At 46.3% G+C, this 23595-nt stretch overlaps 1 protein-coding gene across 1 annotated transcript; it reads left to right on the top strand.

The window, feature by feature from the left end:
* Positions 1-9669: 9669 nt before the first annotated feature.
* LOC120842661 lies at positions 9670-22609 on the top strand. The gene is made up of 5 exons (XM_042287062.1): positions 9670-9741; positions 9910-10198; positions 13161-13274; positions 15414-15461; positions 22038-22609. The coding sequence occupies exons 2-5, from the start codon at positions 9910-9912 to the stop codon at positions 22607-22609; spliced, it is 1023 nt and encodes a 340-aa protein (XP_042142996.1). The 5' UTR covers positions 9670-9741.
* Positions 22610-23595: the final 986 nt, after the last annotated feature.

Below are 23595 nucleotides of genomic sequence, written 5' to 3'. Positions count from 1 at the left end.
TAGGACGTCCATAGAACGTCTGTTGGCCAATATTCCTTAGGGCGGCCATAGGATAACTTTGGAAGGCAGCAGTAGTCGTGGACTGCCTATAGATGACTTATGTTCTTCCTAAGGACGCTGCTCTATAGAACGTCCTAGGAATGTGCACACATATTTTTGTAGGGGTTCGCAACCGATCCCCTTACGTGTTTATCCAATACCGCCTAGAAGACAAGGCCTGCGCATGACGTTTCGTTAGTAGATCTCCAACCTGCCCCAGGCGGCAAACAGCCCGAAGCTTGACGAGAGTATAGGGCCACGTCGCAACGTCGCATTCACTGGCAGCCACAGCTGTGTGGGATAGGGTGTAGAGTGATGCCACCCTTTGTAGTTCCCGATGCCGACAGCACGCGCTCACGGGGAAAATACAAAGAAATCGACGAAAACAAAATGTCGCCATAGCGCAGTCAGCACCAAAGACGCGTGCAGGGACACGCTCTTTCACGCGCTTCCGAACAAAAAATAAATGTAAAAGTGGAAACAAAATGGCCAGATGTCTTTACCCTAAGCAAGGCGCACGTGAAGGCACCCTAGTGCCTTCATGTGCGCGGTAGATCAGCACGGTAGATAAGCAGCTGCCCGCGACCTTGTCGAGTCAGTCTCGCTCGCGCTCTCTGTTTCGCAGCCGAATCGCCGCTTGCTTTTCTGCTGCCTCGACGCTCTTTCGTTATTTATCTTCGGTTGGCACAGGTTCGCCCATTAAACCTTGATTTTCAGTTCCCTGTTCGCCCTCTCGTCGCCTTAATTCGTGACAATATTTGTCACGAAAAAAAAGAGGAAAACAATGCGAAATTAAAGCGCAGCTCATGAGGAGGAGAAGGGAAGGCTACGGTGGGTATAGGAATGCCTCTCCTCCCCCTACTCTTCTTCTCTCCTCCTCGATTCTCATTTAGCGAATAATTTTCGCTATATTTAGCGGCAAATTTAGCGAAAATTGGCACCTCTAAATTTATCGGGGAAATTAATGTCGCGTGACGTCAGCACCAATTCAGTTTCCCCGCTAAAATTAGCGGGGAAACTGTGACGTCCCATAATGCAACGCGCACGGCTACGCCGACGCCGACGCCGCTCACCCCGGAAACGGGTACCTAAGAGCTGGGCTCTAAAATTTCATCTCGCCTCTTTGGCGCTATTATACTTGGCTTTAACGCGACCGATTAATCAATTAATGATTCGATTAAAGGGTGCCGATCAATCGGGTTAAAACTCTCAATCGATGCCCAAACCTAGAAAATGATACTCTGCTGGAGCATGGGCAACAATAACAGGGCACCCCTTGGGTGGCAGCTTGAACATTTTGTATCGCAATCTGCGCGGCACGTACACCAACGAAGCACATCGTGGAGCGCCAGAACAGGTGTTGTTTTGAACGATGTGAAGCAGAGCGAAACGCTGTCAACTTGGTCGACGAGGTTACAGAACAGGATGGTAGGAGCAGTGCTAGAAAAGGTAATTGACTGAGCGCGCTGGCGCTACAAGCATTAAAAATAAAAGAACATTTTTCCGTATCTATGTATTATCGAGAGTTTCGAACTCTGTCAGTGCTTGACGTGTTCGCCAGAAATGCAAACACCCCAAAACCTTTGTAGCACTATAAATTAATCGCTCGGAATTATTATTTGCACGAAATTACTGCAGCCAAACTTTTGGCAACACATCTTCTACCAATCAAGCATGTAACAGGTTACCGATTGCCCACATTTTTCGCAGTTTAAATTTGAGATGTTCTCATCCTTCTCGTTGTCATTTCATGCACTTTCGCGGAGTAACATGTTTCAGAACGTTCTCGAAAACACGTTCAAACAATTGTGTCGTCAATGGACGCAGGAACAGGTTAAACATGCAATGTTTACGCAACTGTTTTTTAACTCAGTTGAAAGGGACCATGAAATGATTTCTCACCTCCTTCCTCTTTAGCTCTAATCCTCAGCTCAAAAGCGAAATGAGAGATTAAAGGTGGTGGGGACATGCTTAAACACCGGGTGCGATGACTCCGAGCTGGCACCGTGCTTTTTAAAGGAATCATGAAATGATTAATAAACTTCTTCCTCCTTAGCTTTCCTTCTCAACTCAGAAGCGAAATGAGAAATCACACGCGGTTGTGACGTGCTTGGACGCCGGATGCGAATACTCCGAGCATTCACCGCGCGTTTCAAGCAGACCACGAAACTTGTCATTCCCAATTGTTGACACGTGCCTTCACGGCACTCATCGGACATGAACGCGAATCCAAATATTCGTCGGCGGATTATGACGAGCGTACACGTCCGAGTGACGCAGTGCACGCCTCCGGTGCATGAACTGGGGTCGGTTTGACGTGCTTTGATCAGTACCGCGGATGTATCAGAGTGTAAGAGCAGGGAGCTTTCGAAGAAAAAGAAATACGAAATAGTTCGCTATATTTAAAAATGTTCGTACCAAAAACAGGATTTTTACTTTCTACACTTAATTTATTTTCGTATTTTAAACGATATGCGATTAGTTAAATCCCAGTCTAAAATCATTTCCCCCAATTTTCCCCCAAATTTCATTTCATGGTTCCTATAAGCGCACCAAAGAACTTGTCATGCCCCAGACAACACCCAACATCCTCAGGACGTCCTCGAAAGGTACAAACGCCCTAACGGTTTTTAAGACTTCCTAAAGACATCCTGAGAACGTCAGTCGCTGGATTATCCTAGAAACGTCCTTCCGGGGACTTATTGACGACGAAGGATACAAAGTTAAAGGTAATATATACGTCCTCAATTTGAATGCGTTTTTTAAAAAATAAATGAATGAAATGGCGGTAGTATACACAGTTCACGTTCACTGCTCAACTAAATTTCACATACAAAATATTACATATAGTTGCGAAAGTTTAGGACATCTTTTAGCTATAGTTTTGATCAAACAATTCTTTAATAAAACCAGGACGCACTACAATTATTATTAGTTTTGTATTTGCGCAGTATTTCGAAATTCAGTTCCATTTGCAATTTGCAATTTCTTGCAGCCAATAAACAGTAATAAATAAATAATAAATAAATGACAACTAAAAAGGAATAAAACTTTAAAAAATTAAAAGGACTATTTTTTTAAGTTTAAGTTCAATTAAATTTTAGTTTCTATAAAATATTTTTAACTTATTTTTTTATTATTTTCTTAGTTTTATTTATTTTTAGCTGTCACTTATTTATTTATTATTTACTTATTAATATTTATTGACTATTTGGTTTCTTGTGTTTAAAAATTTAAAATGTTCTCATTAACGGCGAAGGAGAAGATGATGACGATTTGAGGAAGAAGAAATATATCACTGAGTTGTTTAATTTGCGAGTCTGTATATCCGCGCTGTTCCATCCAAATTGATGATGGCAGCAATGCAAGGCAATGACAAAGGTTAGTGTGTTTTTAAATGTAGTACTTCTTCGAAATGGCGAAAAGCAATGAACGGCAATTTCGGCGGGAAAGATGCCGGCGCGTAAACGAATGCTTCGAGCTTTCCAACTGTGCGATATTTCTTGAACAGTTATCCTTTGTTTTCAATAATGAATGGCACGATCATGCTCATAGTTACAGGCTAAGAACATAGGGCAAGGAAATGCGCAGAAGAGAAAGCCGGCAGGATGCTGGAGGGGAGAGGTTTTCTTCTCTCCTCTTCAGCATTCCGCCAGCTTTCTTCCTCCTTTCCCTTGCCCTATGTTCTTAGCCTCTCACTGACTAATAATCTAGAATTAGTGTGTAAATTTCACTTTAAAATAGTGCACAACAATGCGTTTTTTTTTATTTTTTCTGCAGGCAGCTCTTGCAGGCATCTTCAGGTTCAAAATCCAGTTGGAGAAAACCTAGAAACAATAAAAATGAAAGCATCCTAACAGCTCAGTGAACAGCTGCACCTGCTGTGCATTGTCCTAAACATGTACTAGAAAAATCCTTGGTTTCCCTCCTGAGGACGTTCTGAGGATGTCCTGAGGCCGGACAATAGGACGGTTTTGGGATGTTTACAGGATCATTTGAGGACGACGATGCCAGGAAGCTACATCCGGTGACCGGGGCGCTACGTTCTAGCCCTGGACGTCAATGCATCGGGGGTGGCAGCCGTCTACTTTGGCTGGGCCACCGCCTGGAGCCGCTGCCTTCAACGAAGCGAGCGAGCGCACCATCAACCGCCAGGGCTTTACCATCTAGAACGTCCATTGAACAGCCTACCGAAGGTCACTTTGGCTCGCTTGTTTACTGGCCTGAACCGCCGCCAAACCTCCAAGACTCGTGCGGCGGATCAGAAGAGCACGTCGTCCTGAACACCATCAAACCGCCAAGGCTTTCCCAGCCGCACGGACAACATCCTTTGCCCAGGCGCTTCTTACAGCTGGTAGAAGTGTCTTGGCGAACCCCGAACCTTCAAGCAACGGTGCTTGCGATGTTGAGAAGACCGCGTCGTCCCGCCTTGTATATATCATCTCATCATCATCATCACTATAGACGTGGCACCGCGGGCCTCCCTGGTACGGGCTGTCGCCTTTCCGCGGTGCCACGGCTCTCCTGAGCCAATAAAGATTACGATTACGATCCTCAGGACATCATAATGTCCTCAAACAGTTGTCCTGAGGACATCCTGGGGATGTCCAAGTGTTGTCTGGGGCCCAAGTGATGATAAGTAACGTCAGTGCACTCATCGGCCACGAACTCGAATCCAAATATTCGTTGACAGAATGATTGTTAACGACCGCATACATGCAAGTGACGCACTCCAATGCGTGAGCTGGGTTCGGTTGACACGTTCTTGGGCAATGCGGATGCATCGCAGTGAAAAGGCGGAGAGCTCTCAAAGTAAGGTAGGGAAATAGTCCGATGTATTCTCACATTTTCGTACCTAAAAAGCAGACTTTTGGCTTTTACCTTGGTGTACTGTATGCGATTAGTAATATCCCAATTTATCCCAGCACAAAATTCATCTTATGGTCCCTTTAACATGGTCATACATAGGGTGTCTGAAATGCCGAGGCTCGATTTAAAATGAGTAGTAAAAATCGGCGCTTGCATGTACCAATCAAAAGTTTTGGTGAAAGGTGTATTTCATAGGTGGGTTTTACCTCGTAAAGTTACAAGGCGTAACTCCCTTTTTCATCAATATAGGACCGAAATATCTGCCAGGGTCAACGGCGAACGGCGACGCAGACGACCGAGTCGAGTGGCGGGGCGCGTTTGGTGCAAGTATTGACAGATGGCGCTACCTCCTTGTTCCAACTTGCTTTTAAAAATATCGAGACTGCCCGCGACGACCGTAATCTATTAAAATACATCATCTTTTTGTAATGTACCTTTGGTTTAAAAGTAAATGCGGACAATGATGGCGCTTTTGGTGCCGACAGATTTCCTCTGCGTTTTGTCTGCCTTCTTTCGCTGGTCGGCTACACCTTCCGACGCTGCTACCGACCTAGCGACATCTATCAATACGTGCGCCGAAAACGCCTCTCACCTTACTCGACTTGGTCGTTTTGCGTCGTTGTCCGCCGTTGGCCCTGGCAAGTTTGTTGACCCTATTTAGTACTACGCCTTGAACTTTTACAAGATAAAACCCTCCTGTGAAATACACCTTTGACGAAAAGTTTCGGTTGCTACATGCAGGCGCCGATTTCTACGGCCCATTTTAGATCAAGGCCTCTGAATGTGAGACGCCTTATATATTGTTTCAAGCAGCACAACTTTAAGTCGTGGCCGAAGTTCGACCGAAGACATGGCGTTTTCGGCGTCACGGAAAGCTTAAGAAACATGAGGCGTGGCCAGTTCCCAGCATCTTAACATTACACCGCAGCCCAAAAAATAACGACATTATTCGATAAGAACTGGAAGGAACAAGTCAACAAGGAAGAAGCGGTATGTTTCTTATGCTGTCGATAATTATAGTATATCTATACGCTATATGAAAACATTCAGAACATCTACTTTCTCGCAAAACGTTTGGGAAATCCAATTGCTGCAATCTATACGGAGGGAACTAAGCAAACAACGAGGCTAATTATCTGTTTACAACTAGGGAAAGGAAAAAAAGCAAAATTAAAAGCATTGCACTCTGCGTTGTGGCATAGGTGGGGCGTTTCATCATGCTCGGTGCCACAGAGCAGTTCGCTTTTTTTACTTGTCTATTTTTAACCCTAGTATTAGCCTCGTTGTTCGCCGAGTTCCCTCCGTAAATTGCAGCAATTTGTGCTTTACCGAGTGTTTTGCGGGAAAGTAGAGCGCTCCGGATTTACTCACACCGCGAAAAAAATAAAAGAGTCTGCGGACGCTGTCTGATGCGTGTTGCTTCCTTTGTAATGTCCGTGTCCCACTAGGGCGACAGACAGAAACAAAAGACAGCGACAAGCCTCGACGTATTGTAGAATAAAGGAGGCTATGCTCCAACACGAGCATCGTGCACGCGAGGGTATCTTTGACAGGCTTGCAATGACTTGTGCTTACTTCACGAGCACCGAATGACTAAACGCCTGCCAAAGGTACCATCGCGAGCAAGCTGGATGGGTTTGAGGCTTGTCGCTGTTTTCTGTTTCGGTCTGTCGGTCTAGTGGGACACGGGCATAAGATGGTCCCCCCATTGGTCATATTAGTGCCACTAAATAAGCTACGCATCAGAGTAACAACACTTGGCCATATTTTGGCCTAAAATCAAGGTTGCCAGTTATCTGAAGGTTTATCCGAAATCACAGGAAACGTTTTTCCGCCCTCCACAAATGCTTAAACAGTTCGCGACAGAGAAAAGCAGTACTACATGAGCTTCTTAACAGCAGATCTAATGCTGAAGAAGTCGCATTCTTGAATCATGACGATCGGCAGTTGCGTCTGCTCTGCAGAAGAACCGAAATGGAGGCGCCCACAACAATGTCGGGGAACAGAGTGCCGATACTCTAGGAGCAGTTGATTTAGTGGCTCTAGGTCATATAAAAGGATATCCACAGACGGGTACAAAGCTTATACGTGTGTGAGTAAAGCAAACACGATTCTTACATGCCTAAATCGTTCCCACAGATAATTCTGACGTCATATATGTGTGCGGCGAACTCTGTATCTTTTACATTGTGTACGAGCAGCGCTACTGCCGGGCACGGCGCATCATGTCACGTGACAACGTGGATAGAGGAACGCTGGACGCGGGTAGGTTGTCCAACGCCAAGGTATAGAACTCTTACCCTAGAGTCAGACTGAGTAAATTCTGGAACACAGCCTCCGAGGCGCAGTTTATTTAGTGGCCTTAGCAAGGCCCGATGGATTACCTGATGTAAGGGAACGTCCACATACTTGCGGTTCCTTACGGCCGAGCTCTTGGGGTCTCTTAGGTCTAGAGAGAACACAAGCGCCATCGCGGACGTGACCTTGGAACTGCATTTCACTAAAGCGAAGGTTTTGCAGTATTCGCGAGATCAAACGTGCGTGCTATCTACCGAGAAAAAGAAAATGATCGGGGCAAAAAAAAAGTAAACAGACGGGAACGTCAAGTGCTTCACACCTACCCGATAGATGGCGCCAGTATGTTCTCGGGTCCAGAGCCGTATATTGGGAGAGTTTGGCCATTCATTGGTATCAATGGGGCGAAAATCTATTGGTCGAATAGTTGATTGACAGGCCGCTCGTGGCCAATCACAAGCCGCAAAACCTTCCCTAGCGGTGGTCGTGAGCCTCAAAAGTAAAGCAGGGTTCGGTAATTTCATTTTAGCGTCGCTAGAGTTAAAAAAGTTAACGCTCGGTGACTGAAAACTTGGTGCATGTGAGCTTTTCGTCATAGCCTTCTTTAATGGTAGAATAAACGAATGCGCACGCGGACACGTGCGTTGAAATAACGTAAACAAAAGTTTGTGTAGCCGCGGGAGTTCCGCCGTTCCGGTCTTGTTTGAAAAATGGGTCGTTGTTGTGCTCTGAAGTGCCGGAACAGAGCTTCCAGGGGAATTCGCTTGTCCAAGCTGCCGAAATCCCCGAGGAGACGGAAACTGTGGCTTTCAGGAATCAAGCGTGGCGCGGGGTGGAAACCTCCCGACAGAACGTACCTTTGCGAGGTGAGGTATTGTTCATTGTTAATATTGTGACGCGAGCACGGTGGACGCGAGTGCACTGTGACAAAACCGTGTATTTTGTGATCTATTCTCTACTGCCGTGGAAGCGTCCTGTGCGCTTTCGCTTTACCGTAGAAAGACGAGTGGTTCAGGCCTGTGGCAGTCGTGCGATGATGGATTTGTAAGATCGCGTATTTTGAAAGCGTGAGCCTCTCGTCAGCGGAATAACTGTACTGTGACGCGAGCGGCTGAATACACAGTTTTGACGTCTACCAAAACGTTATTCGCTTCAGGACCACTTCGAGCCCTCCCAGTTCCAGACGAGGTGCTCTGACGGCTGGAGGAGGCTAAAAGCCACAGCTGTTCCGAGCTTGTTTCTGCATTCTGAAAGTCAAGTGAGTCCGTGTAACGAGGATAAGTGAGATTTTTGTTCTTTTGGTATTTACCTAGATTATGAGAGTGAATTAAAAGCAATAATTTATCTTGTGTTAAGATGTTTTTACTGATATGATTTGAAAGAGGCACAGGTGACCTATAATAATGTGGACTTGGTAGGCTGTTGACATCTCTGTTCCATGTCAGAGACCTTTTTTTTTTTTTTTTTTAAATCGGAGTGGTCCTTATGCAAGAGTGCATGAGACACCATCATTCAGTGTTGCAGCCTGACACAGCACAAAACCCCGCCTCATGGAAATGTAAGTCAAAACCCAATAACTCATATTCTGTTGCTTCTATTAAGTTAATGCATGAGGCATTCATCACTCTCAGCTGCCTTGTAATGTTATGACAGCCTCACCAGCTAAGTATCTGTCATGGTTCTTGCATGGCTTGGAGTGATCTCGTGAGGTGGGCAACACCCAATGGACCATTTGCAGAATTAGTGGTTCGAGAGTGCATGGCTAAAAGACGAGAGTTCCCTGGCCGCAGGCACGTCCACTGCGTCCCGTTGGCGTATTGTGTCGCAGTGACTTAGATAGAGCTCCCCCAAAACCACTTTTGTCCCCCTTGAGGATTATCTTTCACCCCGAGGTAAATACAAAGAAGCCTTCGTCCCTCTCCGCTCGGCCAGCATGAAGAGAGAAAGGGCGACAAATCCATTTATTCTCGAACCCATATTTCTGCAAAACGAGGATTCTCCTACCGTGTTTGCAGCAACCAGCGGCCAGGACCTCCGGAGCGACCCTGCAGGTCGGCCTGCTGACGCAGCCGCTCCCCACCACCAGCGGGGCGTGCTTCGTGAGCATCTTCCAGGGTCCTGCGTACCCCCGTGTAGCAATACCACCACACTCTTCGCCGCAGGTGACCAGTGACAACCAGCGCGGCCAGGCCAGCTCAGCTGCCCGCGGCACCTTGGTGTCGGCACACTCCACCAGCTGGGTATGTGGTTCTTGCACGGCTTGGAGTGATCTTGTGAGGTGGGAATCACCCGATTCTCATACCGTGTTTGCAGCAACCAGCAGCCAGGACCTCTGGAGCGGCCCTGCAGGGCGGCCTGCTAACGCAGCCGCTCCCCACCACCAGCGGGGCGTGCTTCGTAAGCATCTTCCAGGGTCCTGCGTACCCCCGTGTAGCAATACCACCGCACCCTTCGCTGCAGGTGACCAGTGACAACCAGCGCGGCCAGGCCAGCGCAGCTGCCCTCGGCACCTTGGTGTCGGCGGCCTCCACCAGCTGGGTATGTGTCATGGTTCTTGCACTGCTTGGATTGATCTCATGAGGTGGGCAACACCCAATTCTTGTACCGTGTTTGTGGCAACCAGCGGCCAAGACCTCTGAGTGAACCCTACAGCCTCTTTCTCCATCATCCGTTTTACCTAAACTCACTGAAGATGTCTTTCTTCAGATGAGCCGGAAGATCCAGCAGCTGGAGAACGAGAATCATCGCTTGGTGAGGCAGGCTGCCTTACAAAAGACAAGGGAAGCGACATTCCGGTCTCACTTGCACAAGTTCTTCACTGCGGACCAACTGGCAGCTCTATGGAGATCCGGCAACAGGGGGTCCAAGTGGTCTAATGAGACGGTGAAGAAGTCGCTGCAGATGCGATTTGCATGTGGCAGCTTGGGCTACGACTTGCTACTGGAGGGGAGCTTCCCATTGCCGTCGTCTAGAACTCTGGGGCGGCGGCTTGAAGGCAAGTTTGTTGTCAGGCCACTCAAATGCTTCAAAGCTCCCTGTTGATTATTTGCAGATATAATATCCTTGTTAGTAACTGTAGTGTTTTTGTATTTTACACAATTTATTTTTAAATAAGTTGGTGTCATGGTTCCTTTTTCACTTAGTTGCAGTGTGGTATGAAGGGGTAGATTATTGATATTGTGTTGGAATGATTCTCTCATCGCAGGCATACAGCACTAGTTTGACCTCAGTATCTTGCACGCGTCGAGATGTGAATTCAAGTTTAGAGGGGGAGTGTTTCCTTCACTCCCAATTTTTGTAACCTTGCTGATGCGACCATGAAGGTAATTATGCTGACGGTGTCTAGGAGAGCACCCTGTGGTGATGATGGTCGAATGAGGCTTATGGATTCCATACGAGCACTGCATGAACACTTGACTTGGGTTCGTGACAATAAGTGCCTCGGCAAACATTTGGGCAGCTCATGACTAATCTCTGCACACGAATGGCCAAAATTAAACACTGTTTACAGCTCAGCACATGCTGCACATGTTGCCATCCCCAGCCTATGGCTATACAGAGTCCTCACGTGACGTCATTCTAGTCACCATTCCCAGGTACTAAGCGTCCCATTAATGTAGTGGAAGGTAGGTCTAATCTGCACCCCGTGATTGGCGCGGCCCTACTAGAATAAAACGTCATCATCTCACCTACCAATCGTGTGTGTCCTGTGTCCTGTGATGTCGAGATCGCTCTAGCGCTCTTATCAGTTGCTTTGGGAGTCGCGATGAGTTGGCCGCGTGCCGTTCGTTCGGTGATGTGCACAGTTTCTAAGTGCTGGCAAAGTCGCGAGTTAGCGCAGTTCAGTGCGCTTCTTAACGAGCACCGGTGTGCTGTGCAGAAGCGACAGAAAACACCGTGATCGTGCGTATTTCGCAGGCACTGCGATTGTGCATTGAGTGGAAGGCACACCTCCAGAGAAGAAGAGGTCACGCGCGTGTGCGACGAATGCAGGAAAACATTGTAATGTAGCGTAATGATTGTTCATGTTCCTGGTCAATATAAATGCTTACCTCAAGGCCAAAAAAAAGCAAAAAAACTGGCTTTTACCATGAATCTGTGTCACTCTACAATTGAGGTTCCGTCAAGCAGTGTGCATCATTGCTCATCATTTCTTTAGTCTAAGATTTAAAACGAATATTTGGGTATAGCAAGAGGACTGACAAATCTCTCATCTACTTACAATCTCTATGTAGGGCTCAGAATTAACTGAGCCTTGGCAGTGGGTAGGCAGATACTTGAGAATAACCTAAATGAAACCAGCTAGATTTTCCTTTACAAAGTATAATCATTGCTCACATGCTGAGTTTGTGCACTAGAAAGCTATCTCTACAGGAAAAATGCTGTTGACAAGGAGAACTAAATGACAAGCTTCATTTGTTGCTTCGATTAACAACTGCAGAATTTACGCACATCCTTGAGAACGTGAACAAAACATACTCAAAATTACTCTTGTCTAACCTCATTTCAGTGGATTACTGTGTGCCCCTTGATATTAGGTGTTTTAGGTATGATAGTCTTTATATCATATCTAAAATGACTTTTTATTCATACTCGTTCACACTCATCCATCACTCAAATACTATAATGTTTTGAAAAATGTGTACTAAGGTAAGAGTGCTAAGCTAAGTTAGCATGTAGCTTAGCTTGTTTGTAGCTAGCTAAGCTAGTTACACACGACTGGAAGCTAACTTAGGTTAGCTTCCATTAAGCTAAGCTACCTTCCGCCATCTTGACATCAACACTGTCAAGATGGCGGAAGCTGAACGGAATGGCAGTATCAGAAAGGCACCGCAAGTATTCAATATGCGATTCGAAATTATTCGACCCAAGTCACTATTAGCTTCTTATTCGCTTGAAACATAAAATTTGTTATTCGCACATGCCTGGTTAAGGGGAAACTAAAGCGGTTTTGTACCTTTAAAAAACACTTGCATCATCTTCATATTGCCTCCATTATCACGAATATTAAAATTATTTGTCAATTTGAGGCCCGGAGTAGCCATCAAAGCATTTTGACCATAGCGCTGAAGCCCCGCCCTCCCGAGGTGTAAGAAGCTAGGAGGAAATTTCTGAGAGACAGCAGCGTCGCAACAAGGATCCTCGGAATCTCTGCAGCTATTGCAAGCTTATTTGAGTGGTCGACAAATTGTGTGCGATTCACCTCATGCTCACGATTTTCGCTCGCCTGTTTGTTTTGACGTATGTTTAGTACACCTATAAAGTTTCATAAAAGATTTAGCGGATGTTGGTCAGGCGTGAAAGATTGTAGCGGGAACTAGGCGTCTGTAGCAGATGACGCACCATTTCACGAGAATAAAAAAAGCACTGCATTGGGCAAGGCTGGTCACATGTGCCGGAACACTGCACGAGAGATGGTGCTTGAGCTTCGGTGGCCAGGTGAAAGTTCTTGACGTGACATCATGCCGAGTGAATTTTTTTAATATTTCTTTGCGTTGGGTGATACTTCTTGAGCAAATAGTGCATATTCAAATTTGCAGGATACAAATACGGAAGAATTTACCTCTAACTCATTTTTTTTGGAGAACCTCTTTAGCTTCCCTTAAAGTGTTTTCAACAAAATCAGTCAGTGGTTCACAAATCGGAGTCGGTGACACTTTTAGCAACGCCCAGCTACCAAAGTAACCATGGAGTGTACTTTACTTCAGTGCTGGCATTCATCACCTTTGCTCATGAAGTGGAACTGCCAACTTTAAGAGAGTGGCAAAAACTCATAAAAAACCAGCAAAAACCATTCGTATGGACAACAGGAATGGAAGTTAGCAGCCGTTTCTTTGTTTAGTGCCCATGCTGTTCTTTTATTGACTGAGGGGGAAGTTTCAAATCATTGATTCCTTCAGTCCAGTTTACCAAACATTGCATACACTTGATGATCTAAAGCAGTTCTGTGTTTGTAGGTGAGCACTGCCCTACAGGTCCTCAGTCACTCCACGGCCACTGCCCTGCGCTTCCCGGTGGAGAATCATGGCTGGAGCACCAACTTCCTCACCACGGCTTGGTTCTTGGAACAGGTCAACAAATGGTTTGATCTTATGAGCAGCAGGCACCCAGTCCTTGCGATCAGCAGGCAAAATGAGGCCTGCTACAAGAACACCCTTGACTTTCTGGTCAAATTTAAGGATCTTTTTCTCCACCTCACTATTGGGGATGGGGCGTTGAAGCCAGTGCAGGCGGGGGTAATTCTCTCTACTAAGTCCATTCTGGACCTGCAGCAAAGTCTCATTGAGAGACATTCTTTTTCATTTGTGCTCACATCCAGATTCACGCAGGACTGCCATGAAAACTTGTTTTCGGTAGTGCGACAGGGCAACCCTATCACAACTTCTTGGAGTTTAAGATGACCTTGAAAATCATCACACACTCGCAGTACCTGAAGGCGTCCAAGGCAGGGTCCTACGAACTGGACGATGCCTCCTTTTACCTGGCTGACCTCGCAGACTTGGATGTACAACCTGCTGTGCCCACCGACATTTTTCTTGAGGAGGTAGAACTCACCATGTCACAACCTGAGGAGGATAGCTTTGACTATTACGCGGGTATGTGGTACGAAGAGTTGTAAAAAATAATGCTACATGTGACACGTGTGCTGCAGCTATTCGAGTCCCCATGGCACCTGCAAATAGCCTCCTCAGGCTAAAGAGTTATGTCCCTGACGCTCTGACCTGCCCCTCTGAAGCTGCACGCGCCCTCTTCACAATTTGTGAAAGTGTCTTTCGCAGCCTCATTGCGGATTTGATGCATGCACGGGGCATCCTGGACGGCCTATCGGCGAGGATGGCTGCAGAGAGCCAATGTGTTCAGCTGCCCAACTGCCATGAAATCAAAATGAAGCTCATCAGGGGATTCTGCCATGCACGGCTGCAACTGTTCCTGTGGGAAAAAAGTCGCGAGTTGGCGGCTGGGGCAGCTGAACGCAGGGACTTCGGCAGTCGATGGCAGGACCTCGGAGAACTAATTAGTGTTTTAGATTGCCTTAGTTGATGAAACTGGTGTCCCGTTCTCATTTTTTTTTACTTTGCTTTCTTCTTTGTGTTAAGGGCAGCTTTCAATTTTTGCGTTCCTTGTTTACCGAGGCACTTCTGAATTTTTTTTACTCTTGCAACGGTTGTTTGTGCGAGGCCCTTTTTCTTGTGATCTCCATGTAAGCCTACGTGAAGCCTCTGCATTTTTTTTTATGCTTGCAACACATGTTTGTGGTAAGTTTCTTGTGCTGTGCTTGTAAGCATCTGTAATTTTTTTATGCTTGCTACGGGTCTGTGAGAAGCCCATTTTCTTGTGCTGTGCCTGAGGCCTCTGAATTTTTTTACGCTTACAAGAGATGTTTGTGGGAAGCTCTTTTTCTTATGCTCTACGTGCAAGCCTGCATGAGGCCTCTGGATTTTTTTCATGCTTGCTTCAGATGTTTGTGGGAATCCTTTCTTTTTCTTGTGCTCTGCGTGTAAGTTTGCGTGAAGCATCTAAATTTTTTTCACACTTTCTTCAGCTCTTTGTGGGAAGCTTGCTTTTTCTTATGCTCTGCATGTAAGCCTGAGTGAAGTCCCAGAATATTCTTTTTCTTTTACGCTTGCTTCAGATGTTTGTGGGAAGCTTTTCTTTTTATTGTGCTCTGTGCGTATGGCTGCATGAAGCCTCTGAATTTTTTTACGCTTGCTACGGTTCTTTGTGGGGAGCACTTTTTCTTCTGCTCTGCGTGTAGGCCTATGTGAAGCTTTTGCTGTCATGCAAACTTGCTCTTCTGTATCATGTTTTTTTTTTCTTGTCCTTGCTGTGCACTGCTTATGTTTCACTCATCCCTTTTTGCTTCATGTGGATGTTTGTAGCCTACACTTTCCTTCCTGGTGTCTTGCATGAAAGCCTATGCAGAGACTTCCTGCCCATGTTAGCTTGTCTTTTCCCCTGTCATTCTTCTGTTCACTTTCCTCGTGTCATTCGCATACCTCGAAATATGCACTCTCTCTGTATCCTCAAGTTTATCACTTCTGCACTTGCTTAAGACATTTGCAAGCCATCCCTTTACTTCATGAGCTTTCCATGTGAGCCTTCACCGTGCAGCACCTTTACGCTTCTGGGAGCCTATGCTTTGCCTCCGACCCTTTTCGTTTATCCACTTGCCTATTTTAATTTTGCAGTTTCTGTGTTTTTTCTTGCAGAGGCACGAGACCCATGTCCCCTCCATGGTCATCGGTTGCAGCTTTTGGGTCTGTCTCATTTTATTTCATTGTAGTTGCAGACTTAATTATTGTCAGGTATCTGTGTGTTAGTTTGTTTGCAGTAGACCTAACTGCCGCCATTTCCTTTCCGTGAGTTAGTTTTTGTCAGACGCTCGTACTCAGTGTAACAGGTGCAAGGGCTGGGTTTTGTTGCTGTGTCCAGGATGTTGCAAGGAGACTGCTGGCCAATGGACTTCTTCCAAAACCGACGCGCCCCATTGCGGCGAAATACCATGCAGTGCATTCTGGGAACTAGTTGGCCACTCAGTTTCGGTTTCGACTGAGCAGATTCATCTCATGCTATCACGCCGCGACCGAACGCACTGCTTGCAATTTCGATTATCTGACTTTTTTACGAATGTACAATATACTCATTCTCGAGCGATAGAAAACGAAGGCCGGGGCACTTTTTTTGGTTCCCGAAACACCGGATATTTGAGTGCGTATGCAAACGTAGTAGGACGTGGCTTAGTCACATCATCTTTGAGTTCAATTTCAATAATCCCGTCTAGTACCATTGAACTACAAGTGAAATTCGGTCACCTGGAGCATTAGACATATTTTGTTTGCCAAATGTCCGCTTCTTGTTACTTCATTGGGCGAAAAGCAAGCCGCATCTTCACAGGAGTATCAAAGTTGAGCCCAGCGTTGACGCGTAAACTTTTAAGGAAATGCAATAAATTCGACCTCACTACTGCACCAAAGTTACTATGATGTCTTCCTCGTGTCATCATATATCTCCCACTCAAATTTTATGCTGATAGACGATTAAGTTTTCGCAAACGCAGAGATGGGCTAGCTACAACGGAGGCCCTAACAAGCGTCCCCTACTCCTCGCTAAGCCTTTTTGGACGAGCTTTTACTGACGCCCAAGATCTGTGCCTGAACGGTGTGTCCGAAATTATCGCAGCATACTCAGGCAGGAAGAAAGCTAACACATGACAAATATTATGGCCATTAGCAACCGTCAAATGCACTTTGAAAAATTTCGTTCGTTTGGCGCACCGCATAGGGGTTCATACCCGTCCGGCGTACTTCTGGCGAATGGTGCAACATTTTTCACACAAGTGCTCGACTTTTGCTTTCTTAAAACGGTCTGTATGCGCGAATGTGCCTATACAATTGCAGGATAACTTTACGTGCATACGCGATGTTGAATATTAGTAAAATGCAAGTGGGTGGGGACTTCGCTTCGTGCAGTGCTGCGGGTCAGTACAGATAAGAGATAGAAGCTTTTCAGTGGCACCTCCGAGTTCGCATACACAGGCGTATTAAGAAAACAGTAATTGCAAAAAGTAGTATTTCTTCTATGGACGCACGAAACGAACAAACTTCCTGATCAACAACATATAATGTAAAGGTGCGAGCTTGATGTATGCATACTTATTGGTTGCTACAGCCTGTTGATTCGTACATAAGCAAGATCCCCGAGCTTCGCAGCGTCGAGATTCCCAGCACTGGCTCGTCCAGATACCTCGAAACGCTAACAAAAAGGCTCAAGTACAAAAATAGAACAAGCATGTGTTAAGAGAAGCTATATACGTCTCGGGCTTGTGCTAAAGCTTCGAGGTCTGGCCATTTAGGTTAGTTTATAGACCACAAATGACGCTCTCGGGACCAGAAAACATGAGATAATGGCCGTTTATAGTCCACGCTCTGTGTGTAATCTCTGGTCGACGTGTCGATCGAAACCGAAACCATGCCACTCTCCTCCCTGGCCAACTAGTTCCCAGAGTGCAACGCGCGCCGTGTTGCATGCAGGGCTTTATGGAAGTAGTCTGTTGTGTGCATGCATCAAGAATAGTTGTGTGTCAGAAGTTCCTTTATTTCCTTGTTTTTTGACTCCATACAGACCAATGTTGAAATTGTTGGTGGCTGCTTCATCCATGGAGTGCAAGGATCATACCTATTTGTTTATTAGGGAATAATTGACATGGCCGTGTTATACATGTTTGTTACATGGTCACTGGAAAGTGTGGGAAAAGAGAGAAAGCCCATGGCCGTTGCACAGGGAAGCCCCCAGAAACACTGACCCCTGGTGGTGGCATGATCCAACACTTTGCCGCACAAGCTAAATGTTCATCTTGGTTGGTGTCCCCCGTGCCTGAGTGGGGCATCCTTGCACTGCTTAAAATGCCTGCTCAGTTCCTGGTCCATAGCCTGGTTTTTTCACTTGTTAACTGCCAATCAAGTTAGTGCCCAGTGGTAATTTCATCATCTGACTAAAAATGAGTTGAGTTAAAGCGTCTGGGGCACAACTGGCCCAGGTGGTGCTTCATTGTGCCATGGTGGATTTTACCAAAGTCATGCAGTTTTCGACAGCCTGGAAGATGATCTTGGTCCCCATTGTTCTACAGCTCCCATGTTTCTTTCAAAAACAGGGCTGCTTTCTTTAAGCTTGCTAGGTCTTTCCAGGTCTACCTTTGGCTCCTGGGTCTCAGTGATGAGGTCCATGCAGCAAACTCTAGGACAAAAGTTGAACACGAGCTCTGTTGGAGATTGTCCTCCTGTGGTATGCGGTGTGCGAGGGTACACAAGGAGCCATCTTGGCAAGTATGCGGCCAAAGAACCACCCGAGAGTTTCTTTAGACTGTCCTTGATCGTTCTGACAGCTCTCTCGGGAAGTCTGTTTGACTGTGGATAGTTAGGTGCAGTCCTTAGGTGGCCAATTCCATTCTGAGTAATGAAGTCGGTAAACAGCGTGCCGGGGAGTGGTGTTCCATTATTGGACACCAAGCAAACAGGAAGTCCTAACCAGGCGACCGTGTTCCTCAGATATTCGACTGTTGCAGTGGAGTTGGCTGGCTGCTGATGCCAGTGGTTTCTTTCAATCTTGGTAACTGTTTACCACAATTAACACCGTTTTACCTTCGATAGGTGCAGTGCAGTCCATGTAAATTCTTGTCCATGGAGCCGTGGGTTCTGGCCAAGCTTGTGGCTCTGCTTCTGGTGGCATTAATGCAGCCTGTTGGCACATTGTTCAAGGTTGTACGGCATCAACCATTGCCTTACCTAATTGCGTTGATACCCATGCATGTGTCATGGAATTCTTGGAAGAAGGTTAACCTCCTATGGGCCTTTTGACTCCGTGGATGTTGTGTGACGACACTGGTCCAACTGCCTCTGGAGGTGTGGCACATTCAGGATCAGTTCCTCAGTGTGGTTGCGATACACCAGGAGCCTGACGCACCAGTGTCTGCTTTGCCTTGTTAAAGCCGTCGTCTTCCTTTAATACACACCTCTATTTCACATTTTTCCGGAGCAGGTGGTTGAATGGAGCCAATGGCTGAAACATTTGAGGCAGGCAGCTTGCAATTCCATGGAGCAGGAACCTTCAGGTTGGCTTTCAGCTTGTTGAGATAGGTAGGTAAGTCTATCTACCTAGTGATCGAGCTGAACGACTGACTTGCTTGCATCCAAGCTCGCAGGAAAGTCCTCAGAAGTACTGGCCCTCTGGTAGCCGGACCCATCAGTGACATTGCCTTTATCTTTCGTAATTAGGTGAAAGCTTGGTAACTTACTCGGGTGGACGAATATCAGATTTCTGTCATTTCACATCATTCATGCTATCTAATTAATTAATTTGAAGTTTTTTTGAGTGTCCAAATTGTGAAAATATTTTGAACTTTTCCATGGTATATACTGGTAGTTTAGTGGCTGGATATTAAAACTGAATGTGTGACAAATGTTAGAAAGAAGGTCCTGTCGGTGCAAATGCAAACGACCAGGGGCGGATCCAGACCTCCATTTCAGGGGGGGCGGTTCCTCGATGTAAAACGGCGGGGAGGGAGTGTTTATATTTTTTGTAGAGTTATCGTTTTTACTAAACTCTGTTAACATAATATAGATCTTGAGAGCTTTTGTATCGGTTTACCTGTCGGGGATGAACTTTTTGAATTAAAACCTTTCGGGTGACCACGCTAGAGGCAAGTATCTCGAAAATTGTGGTGGCACTATCCTTTCTGGAACTTGGGTTTCAGACCGACACTACGTGAGCAGTCGATTTAGGGAAGCTTAAAGACATTGCCTTGGCAGACATTCTGGTTGGAGCTAGTGCTTAACTGCTGCGGCAACGGGAAGAGCGGCTTAAATCAATGGAGCGAGTACGTTGCAAACAAGCGACAAAAATGGCCCGGCGGCTTCGACGCTGCTCGCGGCGTCAAAACACTGTTGACGCAGCGAGCGAAACGAAAGCTGTCAGGCAAGTTCGTCGGTTGTTCGCCGTGTATTTGGAATGTCTAGAGCGCAGCACATGCGGCATTGCCAACCCAAACTCGTGTTTTCACGTGTTCTGGATGCAACTCGAGAGAACGAAAGAGAATAATTGTTGAATATTTATGAAAGCATGTTGCAGTTCTGCAACTATAACTTTTAAACTTAGATAAGACCTTAAACCAGCAATGGATCCTTCCAAATTATATTCAATTGCAATTCGTCTGGATATTTTCTGTGTGAAAAGAACACTTGTTTCTGGTTAGTTAGCTCATTCGTCAGGATCGAGAGGACAGGTGCAGAGATATGATGGGGCAGAGCGGTTGTCCGGTCGGCGAATCTCAACTGGGCTAAAGGCCGATCACGACTGCAGCATGGATGTTTGGGAGTCGGTGTTCACTCGAAGGGGCACAGGCACTCTCTATTTAATTTATGTATAGTCGGATCTTTGAAAAGGCTCGTTTTCCCCAAGTCCCTTAGGTAGGGAATTCGAAGCCGCAGTCGGAAACCAGCAAGCCCCGCCTCTGTTCCATTAGACACACACATATTCGCTCCTGCAAAGCCGGGCGAAAGCTCTGCCGTCAATCCACAGGAGCCGCGTTTAACTTGAAAAGTAAAGACGGCGCCAAGGGGAGACAAGGGGTAGCGGGCGCCTTTCCTAAAATATGTCCCGCCACCCTAAGTTGAAACGGCATTGTATACAAATAAATGCCTACGGCGTCGGCTTGAGGACCCCGTGTAAGCTAGGGTGCCTTCATGAGCGCACATGAAGGCTCCCTAGCGTAAGCAGCCTCCAGCCTTTAGAGTGCTCGTACCGTTTATCTTTCTTTTATTAGCTTCCCGCCACGAGAAGTCGTACCGCAGGCAGTATGAAGCCCATTAGAGGAAACATCTCCCCCTTCTGGCACTCGTCGGCTTCTTTCTGTATTCCGCGCTGCGGCGCTGATCTGATCCTCAGTGAGGGATGGAGGCGAGGACGAAAGCGGGCTTATGTTTAAGCCAAGGTCGTGGGGAAGTCCGGAGCGTCTTCAGGAGAAGCTCAGACCCAGACTACACTACCCAGAGCATTTGCTTCCTCTCTCAGTTGAGAAGAAAAGCAATTGGTCACCTGGTTGTACAAGCTGTATCCTGCGTCGATTGCTTACGTTTTTTCTTCGAGCTGACGAAGAACCCCAGGGGGAGGGGGGGGGGGGGGGGTGCCTGGCGAGGCGTTTGGGAGAGCGATCACCCCCACCGCCCCCCCCTTGGATCCGCCACTGCAAACGACACCGCTATTTTAGAACCCCATAAATTGCCGGAGCGGTATAGAAAGAGAGAACAGTGCAATTTATTAGAAACGAAAGAAGGGGTCCACCGTGCACATCGGTACTGGTTTGGTGATTGGATGAGTCAATTCAGGGACGTTCAGTGCTTGTATGAAGGCTTCCTAGAGGCCGTTTCATTCACATAATGTGATCCTTCCAAGAAAAAAACGAGTAAACTGACCTTGTAGTATTTTTCTTCGTTGTTGAATTCATTCATTCCAGATCTCAGTTTAGTTGGTTAAATTATTCATATCCTTTTCATTAAAAGTCTCTATATAGCAGCACGTGTCGGTATCATTCTATGAAGTCTGTTCGTAGACGATAGCGTGGCACCTCAACAGGACCCCGTTGAGCAAAATGACTGATCTTGTTGAGGCGAATGAAGTGCCTCATGAACGAAGGCAACAGTGAGAGTGAGAGACGCACCCACTCACGAATGTTTAAGTCCTCACAAAGGAAAATGTGTCTAACGAACTTAGCAACGTTTCTATTAGAGCCCCGTCTGTCTTCACTGACGTACTCAGCAACTCTGGGCATTTCCGTGCCCAGCGCCAGTGCTCACCATTAATAAAACGCTGTCTTAAAATGTTTGAGTCGTGTATACGCTCTGTGCAGGATTATCTCTCTAGAAATTATTAACTATACGAGAAGGGCGCGAACTTCTGTCGCGATGAACAAAGAAGGTAGTGCTCCTCGGCCAGACTAGTAACTCTAGCGCGACTAACATCACCGACATAAAAAAAAAAAAAAACTAGCTTTTTAGCAACCTAGGTTTTTCAAAAAGGTTGTTTACGTTAAAACGTAGAAAACACAATCAGCAGGCCGTGTTTGGCTCGCCTCCGAGCAGCGGTTGCTGATGTTAGCTTGGAGAGACCATGCTGAGCTGTCCATGAGAAAGCTGTCGTAAAATTTCCAAAAAGATATATTTATTATTGGCGCAGTTGGTTCTGTAATTGTTTACTCAGACTTCTTTTCGAGCGTGTTCTAAGAGCCATGTTAACAGGTAAAAAGAAAACTAAAAAGTTATACTTCTCTTATTTGTTTGCAGCACAGTCAACAAGCTGCAAAGAGCAGCATGAACAAAATGAACCGGAAAAGATGTCCAGCCACCAGCAAGCTGACGACTGCGCCACTTCACCATGCTGTGCCACAACGCCAAATTGTGTGCCAACGCCAAGCTGTGCCACGACGCCAAGCCACATCGCTGATGCACCAGATGAGCCTCCGAGATTTTGCTCAACGCTTTCCACCAACCAGAACCAAATGTCTGACGACGACCCGTCGTTGCCAATGCCGACTAACGACCTGGACAAGCAAGCCAGGCAAGCACGGGGTCCTTTTCAGCGTCATCTGGGCAGCTATGCCCAAACAGAAACGAATAATCGAAAGCGCAGCTTTTGTGAACACTGGTTTGCAAAGTTCAGCTGGCTTGAATACAGTCCAGCAAAAGATGCAGCCTTTTGCTTTTGTTGTCGGGCGTTTCCGCCGGGCAGTGGTACCAAAGCACATTTAGACCCATCCTTTGTTTCAACTGGGTTTCGAACTTGGAAGAAAGCGAAAGGTCTGAGGGCCATCTTAACAGTGTTGTGTCATGGAATTGCTCCAAAGCAAACAGATTGATTGCTTCAATGCTGGATGAAAGCTTTGAACGACGAGCGTCTCAAGTTGAAGAAAAACGAAAACAAAATCGTGAGGTGCTAAAGCGCCTTACTGACATCGTTGTTCTTCTCTCAAAGGGAGGAAGGCCATTCAGAGGGCACAGTGAAAATAAGGAAAGCGCAGAGCAAGGTCTATATTTAGAGATAGTTAATATCTTAAAGAAGTATGACCCCGTTTTGCGGGGCCACTTAGAGTCAGGCCCAAAGAACGCCTCCTACATCAGCAACAGAATACAAAATGACATCCTAGAGTCACTGCATGCAGTTATTTTTTCTTCGATTGTCCTCCACATAGAAGGTAAAACAGTCTCGCTCATGTGCGACGAAACAAGTGACTGCAGTCATCATGAACAACTCTCTGTTGTTATTAGGTACTTCTGCGAAATTAAGAACAGGCCTGTGGAGGTCTTCCTTACTCTCGACAGGCTTAAAAATTTAGACAGCGACTCTGTGTTTTCCACATTGCAAGCAGTTCTCAACACCATCAATGTTTCCTGGAATTCTGTGAGTTCCGTCTGCTTTGACGGGGCTTGTACTATGTCAGGGCACGTTGCTGGCGTTCAAGCAAAGTGCAAAGAGCAGAACAACAAGCTCGTCTACGTTCACTGCTATGCCCACAGCTTAAACCTGGTGCTTGTCGATGCATGCTTGTCTTGAGCAGAAAACAGAATGATGTTTGATTTCTTTGGCGTTGTGCAACTTGCGTACAACTTTATTAAAAACAGTGTTGTGCGCCATGCTGTTTTTGAGCGAATTTTCCAAACTGTCGGCACACAGCTGAAAACTTTGAAGTCTTTGTCTACAACCAGATGGGCATGTCGTGCTGAAGCAGTAAAGGCCAGTTCGCTGTGAGAGCTACAGCGAACTGTCGAGTGCAGTAAGAACGATTGTGGACTCCACAAAGCACCCGGAGACGAAAGCAAAAGGCAATGGACTCCTTTCCCAGGT

This window comes from Ixodes scapularis, unplaced genomic scaffold, assembly GCF_016920785.2.
Source record: "Ixodes scapularis isolate PalLabHiFi unplaced genomic scaffold, ASM1692078v2 PGA_scaffold8__174_contigs__length_109621045, whole genome shotgun sequence".
NCBI lineage: Eukaryota > Metazoa > Arthropoda > Arachnida > Ixodida > Ixodidae > Ixodes > Ixodes scapularis.
Note: the sequence above shows the minus strand (reverse complement) of the source record. Positions and strands in the feature narration are given on the sequence as shown.